Genomic DNA, 11194 nt, shown 5'->3' with positions numbered 1-11194 from the left:
GCCTACCATGTGGCTCCAACCTGATTCCCACCTTCTCTGAGAGTATTTCTTTTCACCTATGTTCCAGCCAAACTGGACTGGTAGCTGTTGCCTGAACTTGGCCTGCTGTCTCTGTGCACTTGCACAGGTTTCCACCCCTGGAAGGCACTCCTGCATTTTTGTGGGTGAATCATTTCTTCTTTCTAAGCCTCAGAATGATTATTTTTCAAAATGGAAGGGTTGGATTGGATGATCTCCAAAGTCCCTTCTAGCTCTAAGTCTGACAATGCCATGAAGTTTGGTCCCCATCATCTTCTACTTGCCTCCCCCAAGACTGAGGTTCTTCAAATCTCTATGGGGATCTTTGTTTGAAGTTGTTTGCTGGGAGGAGGGATGCCCCTATAGTTGGGATATTCCAGGAAGCAATAAGCACCCACGTGAAAATAGCTCCAGTCCCTCTTCTTAATCCGCAGCCTATCCTTTTATCTGATGGCATCAGCCAGAGAAGAGGGAGGGGGAAGGGAAGCTGTGTTAACTGGGCTGAAAGGACTGTGAGCTCAAGGGATGGAACCAACCTTGGGGAAGATCCATTAGGGGCCCCTCTGTCCTGGGCCTGAATCTGGGAGGCTGGAGCCATGTGGGTGGCCATGGGAGTACTCTGGTGCCTGGCCCTCAGGGGTCTTCCCCATGCACTTGGCTCCTGTCCCTCCCAATGTAGCTGTACCCTACACAGCCTCAGCGATGGCACCAAAAACAGGTAAGTGGACCACCCAGGACCTGCCCGAATACCTAACTTGCCTTCTGTTTTCACAATGGGGGCCCTATGTCTGGGAAGGGACAGAATAGAGGGTCCCCTCCTTTCTTGGCTGTGTTACTTTTACCAAGTGGTTTTGCGTAGGGCTAGGTTCAAGGTTAGGCTGTTTCACACCATTTGACCTTGGGCAAATTGCATAACCTCTCTGGGTCTCAGTCTCCTCATTCATAAAACGAAGGGGTTGGACTGGTAAATCTCTAAGGTCCCTTACAGCCCTATATCCTGTAGTCTTTGATTTCATATTGGAGACCCTAACACTTGGAAAGCATTTCACGATAATCAAATTTCATGATGATCAAATGAGATACTATTTGTGAAGCACTTAGCACAGTGCCTGGCATATAGCAGGTGCTCGATAAATGCTTGTTCCCTCCCTCTCCCATCTGTGTTGGTAAGGCTATAAGGGAACCCTGGACCTGAGAAAGAGTGGGACCCTGGTTAGGCTATAGCAAAGTATCTGGATCTTTTCCTAGGGTAACAGTCCTTCCTTCCCCCTCCTCCCCACCCTAGGCATTCTTAGCTGATGGAAGAGCTGCCATCCTGGGTTGCCTGGAAAATTCTCCATATTTCCACATAACCAGTCCCACAAACACAGTCTCTGGAGGGAACAGTTGAAGAAGTCAGGGAGAAATCTCCTAGGAGGAACATTTCACATGGTCTAGAAATCTGAGACTGTATTTAGTGTAAGTCCCTGTCACGTATGAACACCTCAAGCAAGGGGAGCAGATGAAATCCTAGATGCTGAGATTCAAGAGATATATTTGAGGTGATTTATCCTGTCTCTCACCCATTCAGTCCATGAAGTAATCTCTTGTACAGTAGCTTTCTGAACAGATGGCCAGCTAGCCTCTACTTAAATGTTTCCACTGATTGGGAGCTCACTCTTTCAGGAGGCAGCCTGTTCCATTTTTGGAACATTCTATTTCTCAGCCTCAATTTTGCTAATACCCTCATTTCACTGTGAAACTGAACTGCAATCATTTCTTTTTAACTAAGTGTTGCTAGAACGTCTCAAATAAGGAATGCTTTGGTATTCGTTATTGATTTCAGCAGAGAATCAGACTAGTTATTCCCCCCTCATCCCCGGAAGTTCCCAAGCGGAGAGAAGTTTCTTTATTAAGACAGAGGGACAGCTTTTACTTTAATGCAACTTCCTGGAAGAGTTTATGAAACCTAGAGACATAATTCCATCAGGGCACCTGGTACTTTCTCCCAGGGTGCAGAAATTTAGAGGTGCAAATATATAGCCTAATAATTTAAATAAAAAAGATTGTGCAATTTAAAAATATGCTTCATTTACAGTTTGGTGGTACTTTTTTTCCCTCACTGGCCTAGAAACTAGTTAGCAAATTAGCAAGGTTATTATCTAAACTAGGAAGTTATCAGTTGGCCCAACGCTGTTCTATTCTTTCCCAGACAGTGGCCTCCGCAGAAGTAGCTTTTTGGTGTCCTAGGATGAGTGCCAGTATCCCAGGGTCTCTCTTCTTCACAAAGGTCAATGTTCCAGGGATGATTTGAATGGGCACACAGTGCTGCTTGCCCTAAGGATCCAAAATTGTTAGTTACTGCTCCGATGATAGCAATTCCTATTGCTTATACACCTAATGTGTCCTTTTGGAACTAATTTGCTTTAAGACAGTTATTGGAAAACTGGGAAACCCTATTATCCTCTCTCCTCAAAGTCCTGGAAATTGCCAGGGAGGGGAAATAAAGGGGAGGGAAAACGTAGCTGTGATGTTGAGAGTCTTCCCAGTGTGGCCTGGAGAAGGCTAGGCAAAAGCACTCAGCTGGCTGTTTGATTTCATTTGTTGCATAGGGTTAGCCAGAATGAGCAAGTGTGAGCCCTCAGAGGACCCAAGAAGCTACTGCTTTTAATCATTCATATTTACATAGAATGCTTTAAATGTCCTAGCCATGTCAAATATTTTTTAATTCTTATTTTACAGATAAATAAAATGAGGCTGAAAGCTACTAAGTAATTTACTCACAGTCACGTAATTAGTGAGGTGAAGGAGCTGGGACTGAATCTGACTCTGATTCTAATGTTTTTCCCACTATTGTTTGGTGTTGAAGAGAGTGAGACTGGGAAACATTTCCTTCATGGAATTTTAGGATTACATAATTCCCTATGTGGAAAATCCCTCAGATTCAATTCAATGCAATTCAATCCAACCAACATATGTTTAGTACCTACTATGTGCAAGGCACTATGCTGAAGACAGAATGCACAGACAAAACTGGAACAGTCCTTGTCTCAAGGAGCTTATAGTCTACTGGTGGCAGGGAAGTTACAATTTGGGTGCAGATAAGTAAACACAAAGTATGTAGAAAACAGTTTCAGAGAGAGAGAGACTCATAGCTAATGATATCAGGAACGGCTTTGAAGGAAATGGGATTCTGAGAGGGAGAAGTGAGGAGAAAGAACATTTAAATAGAAGGGAACTACTTTGTGCAAAGGTGCTCAGGGGGAAGATGAAGATGTTGTACGTGGAGAATAGTTAACAGGCCAATTTGATTGGAACTGAGACTACATACAAGGGAGTGCTGTGCTGGGGCCAGCTCGAACTGGTTCCAAGAAATGATCATTAAATTTTCCACGTGAGCATCTACATCTTAGAAATTGGCAGGTGCTACACATCATGGTTTGGTTTTTTTGTTTTGTTGATTTCTAGACTTAAGAAGATGGTGGAGGAAATGTTAATTCAGATTAAACTTAAAAGTGTGTCATGGGAATATTATCCCCTCCCCCCAAAGAGCTGGTGGTTAGAGACATTTACTAGTACACCCCTGAAGGTACTTCAAGTGAGACTGGAAAGGAAGGTGAGTGACAGCTTACATGGGGTTTTAAATATCGTAGAGATAATTTTTGAGTAGGGGAGTTACATGGCCAGATCCTAGCTTTAGGAATATTAGTTTAAAGACGTTGAGTTTGACTAAGGGGCATCTAGGTGGAGATGTTCAGCAGGCTATTGGTAATGAGAAATTGGAGTTGAAGAAAGAGTCGAAAGCTGAATGTATTGATCTAGGAGTCATTTGCATTAAACCCATTGTAGATGATGAGATGGCCAAGGGAGAGAAGGTAGAGAGAGAAGGGAACACAGGACAGGAATTTGGGAGACACCCCCACTTAGTGGATGAGAGAAGGATGATGATCCATCCAAGGAGACTAAGAAAGAGTGGTCAGACAGATGGAAAGAGAGCCGAGAGAGAGGTGTCATGGATACTAAGGGTGGAGAGTATACCTAGGAGAAGGGAGTGTGGTCAACAGAAGTCACTGAGTTCAACCCCTTTCTTTTTACAGAGGAGTGAATTAAGACCCAGAAAAGTGAAATGACTTGCCTAGTGTCACACAGCTGATTAGTGCCAGAGCCAAAACTAAAATCTAGGTCTGCTTACTCGGAGTAAAATTTTATGATTTTATTTCATGGGGCTACCAAGACATAAAAATCTAGGAGGAGGTCTATATGGACATAATGAATCTTGAGTATTATACAGATGTAAAGGATTGAAAAGTGACATGGCTGTGAGCTAGGAAAGGACCTCAGAGAGAAAGAGCGCAGAGAATAGTGATGACTTTAAGATCCTTAGCCCACAGTGGGTTTTCTTTCTTTGGAATTCCTATAACACATCTTGTCTGTTCTACTCACTTGACATTTAGCATGTTGGCAACTCTTCATGTAGACATCTTGAACATATTCATTCCTAACTTCATTCAATAAAATTTATTAAGCATCTCCTGTGTATATCCTATATACAACAAGGATTGAGGTGAAAGTTTTGATGCACTTTGCCCAGGTCAGACTACACATGAACTGCTTTGTGCCAACGTATTTTAGGGAGGGCATGGATAATCTGGATGGTGTCCAGAAGAGAGTGACCAGGGTGCCATAAAAGGATTGGCCAAAGGAGATGGGAATGTTTATGTGGAAGAAGAGAAGATAAGGATGACATAAAAACTGTCTTCAAGTATTTGGAGGCTCCTGTGTAGAAGAGGGATTTGGTTTTTTCTGTTTGGCCCCAAAGGGCTGACCTGGGAACAACAGTCAGAAAAGGCAGAGAGGCACACCCAGGATTAATGATAGGAAGAACTTCCAATATTTGGAGCTGTCCAAAAGTGGAATGGTCTCCCTTGGGAGGTGGTGACTTCTTCTTCTCTGGAAATCATTAAGTGAAGATGTTGAAGGTTGCTGGAGAAGGGATTCTTATACAGGTAAGGTTTGGACTAGATAGATGTCCTTGGATGTCCTTTCTAGCTCAGATTCTATTAGCTCCAGAGGGACTATTTACTCTTTGAGGGAAGGGTCTTTACTGTTTCTTTGAATCCTACACGAGTGCTTACCAAATGGTAAGTGCTTTATAAATGTAAAATTTATTGACTGGTTGAGACTATTTATACCTTTTGTATAGACTCTTTATGGGAAAAATAAATGAATCTTGGTACAATGTATTGGCTGTGTCATTGGAAGCCAGTGGCAATGGTATATGAAACTGGGATGGCATGGGATCATCACTAAATCTTGATATTTTGTCCTTTTTCCACTTTATGTCTGACTCAGGGTGGTTGTGTGCAATGACCCTGAGATGACCCTCCCTCCCATGATGATCCCATCGGACACCTCCAAGCTCCGAATAGAGAAGACTTCCATTCGGAGAGTGCCAGGAGATGCCCTTCACCAGCTCACTTGCCTCGAGTACCTGTGGCTGCCCTATAATTCCATGACCAGTTTCAGTTCTGTCATGCTGCGGGGCCTGCGGAGGCTTCGAGAGTTGCGCCTCCCCGGGAATCACTTGGTATCCTTCCCCTGGGGAGCTCTTGGGGATACCCCACAGCTAAGGCTGCTTGATCTGCATGGGAACCGCCTGTCAGCTGTGTCTGCAGAGGCTGCCCGCTATGTAAGGAACCTCACTTTCCTGGACCTCTCCAGCAATCAGCTGATGCGTCTTCCCCAGCAGCTTCTTACCACCTGGTCTCATCTGCAGGCTGGTCCTTATTCCCCCAGTGATAACTCCAAGATCATCCTGGGTAAGAGAGGTCAAACTGTCTAGCCCAACTCCTGAGAATAACATTTAGAGACACTCAGGGATTTTCAAACACATAAAGGAACAGAACTAGAAGAATAGCACTGTGCTTGGTAGGTCCTTGATAAATGCTTATCAAAAGAATGAATTCAGCTAGCTCTTTTTTAATTAGTCAATTGACATGTCTGTATTAAGCACCTACTACTGTATATCTTTCTCTGTACTAGGTGCTTTGGGGGATGTAGGCAAAGCATAAAACAATCCCTGTTCACACAATTTAGAATAGGAAAAAGCCTTAGAGATCATCCAGTCTTGGGCTTCTTAATCTTATTTTAGGTCATAAACCCCTTTGATAGTTGGGTGAAGCTAAATGCCTTTAAATGCATAAAATAAAATACATATATTACAAAGCAAACCAGTTATACTGAAATATAGTCATATCAAAATAAATAATTTTTTTTAAAAAGGTCCATAGACCACAAGTTAAGACCCCTTGATTTAGACCAAACCCTTCACTTTTCAGAGGAAGAGCTTGAGACCCAGGCTGGGTAAGTGACTTGCCCAAAGTCATACAGCTATTTAGCATAGTCAGGACTGGAACCTAGGTCCTTTGCCTTGAGATGTTTTTCTCACTGCATCACATTATCTCTTGAGAAGTATCCCTCTCATTCATAGGCTCATGGGACTTAGAATTAGAAGGGTCTTCAGAGATGATTTAGTCTGATTCTTTTATTTTGACAGAAGTGAGGCCCAGAAGTAACTGGCCTGCCCACACTAGTGGTATATTTACTGCCTGTGCATAGCTAGTATTTGAACCTGGGTTCCCTTGCTCCAAAACTAGTAACTTCTCTATTATAGTGCAGTCAGTGCCTCTTACAGAGTGTCAGTCTAATTAGAGAACATGGAGCCTCACAGAATCTATTCTTGATTAAGTTCTAAATTAATCAAAGGAGCTTGAGTCATCTGTGCAGGAGGAATTTGGGAGAAGGAGATCACAATTTGGGCTAGAGTCACCAGGGAAAAAAGAAGTGTCATAGAACAAGTTGAAAAGGGTCAGATGTTCCAGCTGGTGACCTAGAAGTCAGACCTGTGGATGCTGATCGTAAGCACTAGGAAATGTTGGGCTGTGCTTCTGAAGATGTTGCTGAATCCAATGACTTTTCACAGTAGAAGACAAAGACCAGCCTGGAGTGGTTTGGGATCAGGGTTTGCACAAATGTCTTTGTGAAATAAAATGTCAAACAGAAAGAAACTTTGAGCTTCCCTTAACAGCCCCATCTAGACCCATGATTCCGCAGTCATATGACCCTTCTCATCCATAGTCCTCACTTTGGAATGTTAGTGTGCACCCTCTTGAATGGTTTAAAGACCAGCTCTGCTATTTATTACCTGTATGGCCCTAGACAAATCCCTCTGCCCTCCTCCTGAGGCATTTTTGCCACAGTTTCCTTCCCTTGCTTGAGAAATTTTTAGCACAAAGATATTGAGGAGAAATATCGGTTCTTTTCAGTCATCTCTTGTTGTGGTCTTTGGGCTAGTTAGCTCAGTGGGTTGGACCATGATGTCTGTAAAACCGTGGTCCCTGGGCTCCATCCTAGCATGATGAGTCGCTTCTGGGGAATGGTGAAAAGGTGATATGTGAGATCCCAGGCTGGCAGAGGAGCAGTGACCCAGGGAAACTCTTGCTAAGGGAGTAGGCCAAGGTTATTTCAGTCATTGTTAAATGAGTCCTGAAGCTCATTCATGTCGAATCAGCCTCTAACACCCACCACCATCATGAAAGCAAAACATTTCCCTCCTCCCCCACACCTCACCACTCCTGTTTCCACATGAGCTTTTTAGGTAGCATGTTGCTATATCATGATTCTTTTCCCTCTTAAGTCTGCTTATAATGTCCATTTTAATTTGATTTCCTCTGGATACAAAGGTTTGTGCTGTGAAGGTTGGGCTGATGGGTTGTAGGTAGGGTGGGGTGTGGGTGTGTGTGTATGTGTGTGTGTGCGTGCACGCGTTCTAATAGAACCTTAAAACTTCACTAAGACTTTTGGGGTATTCTATATAATAATAATGATAATAATATATACACATATGATATAATTATATAGAATTTATAGTATTTACACATACATATATGTTTACATGTTTCATACATTTTCATGTATAAAATATATAGAACATATATGTATATATGTATATGTTTGCGTATGTGTATATATATATATACATACACATATACATACTATCTATGTATATACATACATGTATGCATATATATGTATATGTATATATGTTTCATAGACTGGAACCAATTCTAATCTCAGACAGCCATTTGGCAAATATATTCTTTTGGGAGGAAGAATGTGGATGGTTTAGTACCACCCTAGGGATGGAGAAACACTTAACAGGGCAAATTCTGTACATGTGCACTTTGGGTCAAGAATGTCTTATAGAATAAAGGGCACGTAGGTGTAGTGAATAGAGCATCAGATTTGGAGTCAGTAAGACTCTGAGTCCCAAATCTACTACTTTTTAGTTATGTGGCCACGAGAAAGTCAGTTAACCTCTTTGAATCTGTGCTTTCTCATCTGTAAGATAGGCATAACAATTGCACTTACCTCACAGCAAATTTTGTAAAGTTTAAATGGGATACTATATATAGTCTTTTTCAGTTCTCAAAAAGTTCTACATAAATGTCGGTTACAACAACAACAACAACTACTACTACTACACCTACTCTTCCTCCTCCTCCTTTTCCTCCTTCCCCTTTTCCTCTTCCTCCTCCTCCTCCTACTACAATGCTTGGAGCTCAGAGTCTTGAAAAGGTGACTGAGACTCCTGGAGGCTCTCGTCTTTCAAGAGTGTGTTGAATGAAGAGGATAGGAGGTAATGCATCATGAGTGTGGAAAGAAGATGGGGTGCTCATTTCATTTTCTCTTTCCAGGTCTGCAGGACAACCCCTGGGTATGTGACTGTAGCCTCTATGAAATGGTCCAGATCCTAAATTTCCCAACTCCAAATATGGCCTTCATTGATCCAAGGCTGAAGTGTTCTACTCCTTGGAGCCTGGCTGGAGTTGCCTTCAGCCAGCTGGAACTCAGGAAGTGCCAGCGTCCTGAGGTTTATACTTCAGTGGCCAAGGTCAAGACCCTTCTGGGTAGCACTGTGTTCCTGCGGTGTGGGGCCACTGGGGTACCCAGTCCAGAGCTCAGCTGGAGGAGAGCTGATGGTCATCAGCTTAATGGGACAGGTGAGTTATAATAGCCAGGTGACTCTGTTCTCAGATGTCTGGCCTTGGAAAGTGAGCAGTGCCAGGCTTAGGGGGCTGAATCTCAGTAAGGATCAAGCCTGCCAATTAGGGAAATGGAACCTTGTGCTAGATGTACCCCCATGTACCTGGGAAGGGTTTGGAGGCAGTCTTGCCAGGAGGTCATATAGGTTCCAGGAGTTCCATGAAATCTGGCTCTGAAAGTTATGACCCAGATGTTGGGTCCAAGATGGTGATCTAGTTAAGCATAGCTCTGAGACAATGTAAGTGGTGAGAATAATAAAAAAAAGGTTGACTTTATAATAACAATAATAAAAAACCCTTTCTTTACGTTAGCATAACTTGATGGTTTATAACTTGTTGTACTACTGTTATTCAGTTTACATGCATTATCTCATTTGATCCTCATAGCGCTTCAAGGTAGATGGGACTGGTGTTACTATTCTGAGTTTATTGATGAGGAAACTTAGGCTCAGAGAGGTTAAATAGTTTGGCCAGGGTCACCTAGAGAGCGAATGATGGAGCTGGGACTAGAACCCAAGTCTTCTGACTCTTATTGCTCTTTCCCTTAGACCGCCTAGCTCTATAATACCTTAGGTTTGTGCTGGGGCTCTCTGCTTTTCATGTTCACCAGCTCATGACACATGACGTCACTGAGGGGTATCAGGCTGATGCCACTTAGGGATGGGTCTCACCTAGCAGTAATCCAGATTGCTCTTGAATGAAGTCCCCTACAGAGTGAGCAAGGATCAGATTGCCTTAGTTTTTTGTGGGCTTCCTATGCGTGTCTCTTGTTTTTCAGTACATCAAGAAACTTCCAGTGATGGCATGAGCTGGTCTCTTCTGGGCTTGCCCGAAGTATCCCACCATGACTCTGGAGAGTATGTCTGCAAAGCCAAAAATTCTTTGGGGGCCACTGAAGCATTTGTCTCCCTCATCATCACTGAGGCCCAGACTGCTGAGCCCCAAGGGCCCACAACTAGGCCATGGCCAGGGAAGGCCGAGGGAGTAGAAGCTGCCGCTTACAATGAGCTAGTGGCAAGATATGCCTCCACTACCTCTGGTCTGTCTTCTGTGGTGGCCAGGCCCACCCTCCCCAGCTACGAGAAGAATCCTGCTCTCCAACATTTCCACATGAATGCCCTGGGAGAACTCTCCATGGGGAGCCTTGGAGAAGAGCAGGCTGATAGAGCCAAGGACCAGCCACTGAATCAGCTGGAACCAGCCCAAATGGTGAGATCAGTTAAGGTGGTGGGGGACACTTACCACAGTGTGACCTTGATGTGGAAAGCCCCCCAGGCTGGAAACACTACCATGTTCAGCATACTCTATGCCATCTTTGGGGAGAAGGATATGAGAAGGGTCAGTGTAGACCCTGGGAAAACCAAGGTCACCATTGAGGGTCTTATGCCAAAAACCAAGTATGTAGCTTGCGTCTGTGTGCGTGGCCTGGTCCCCAAGAAGGAACAGTGCATCATCTTTTCCACGGATGAGGTGGTTGATGCTGAAGGCACCCAGAGACTCATCAACATTGTGGTGATTAGCATAGCGGCCATCATTGCTGTGCCCCTGACCTTACTTGTCTGTTGTGGGTCTCTAAAGAGGCGTTACCAGAAATTCCGATTAAGGAAGAATGAGGAGACCCAGAGTTCATATGTCACATTTGAGAGACTGGGCCCTGGTGAAGACGGAGTGGAGGATTCGACTAGGGACAGCCCCGAGGAGGGAGACAGGCTACTTTCATCGCGTTCCAGCATGGATTCACATGCACTATCCAAGGTAGAAGGCCCAGCCAATGAGTACTTCTGCTGAAAGAAGCTCCAGGATCACTGGTGGCTTACATAAACACTTTTGTTCACACGCTGTTGTTTACACACTCTCCTATCCTCAAATCCACACAAGGGTTCTCATGAACGCATATGTAAGCAGACTTACACACGGTGGTGTTTCTCTTTTCTTCACTTTCTGTCTTACCCTTTTGCACATGCACACACGCAAAGCCCACTTGTCATACTCATTGAGTGTTTTTTCCTTGCAGGTGACCTTTTAAGTTCCAACAGATTCCAAGAGGTTTAGGTAAATCTCATGACAAACTGACTCTTGACTTAGAGAATATT

General features: G+C 43.8%; 1 protein-coding gene across 1 annotated transcript; it reads left to right on the top strand.

Moving 5' to 3' along the window:
* Positions 1 to 614: 614 nt before the first annotated feature.
* On the top strand, positions 615 to 10895 carry LRIT1 (leucine rich repeat, Ig-like and transmembrane domains 1). The gene is made up of 4 exons (XM_020996761.1): positions 615 to 736; positions 5350 to 5816; positions 8754 to 9059; positions 9880 to 10895. The coding sequence occupies exons 1-4, from the start codon at positions 615 to 617 to the stop codon at positions 10887 to 10889; spliced, it is 1905 nt and encodes a 634-aa protein (XP_020852420.1). The 3' UTR covers positions 10890 to 10895.
* Positions 10896 to 11194: the final 299 nt, after the last annotated feature.

This window comes from Phascolarctos cinereus, unplaced genomic scaffold, assembly GCF_003287225.1.
Source record: "Phascolarctos cinereus isolate Bilbo 61053 unplaced genomic scaffold, phaCin_HiC Scaffold_3;HRSCAF=262, whole genome shotgun sequence".
Taxonomy (NCBI): domain Eukaryota; kingdom Metazoa; phylum Chordata; class Mammalia; order Diprotodontia; family Phascolarctidae; genus Phascolarctos; species Phascolarctos cinereus.
The sequence above is the reverse complement of the archived record's forward strand: the minus strand, read 5'-3'. Positions and strand labels throughout refer to the sequence as shown.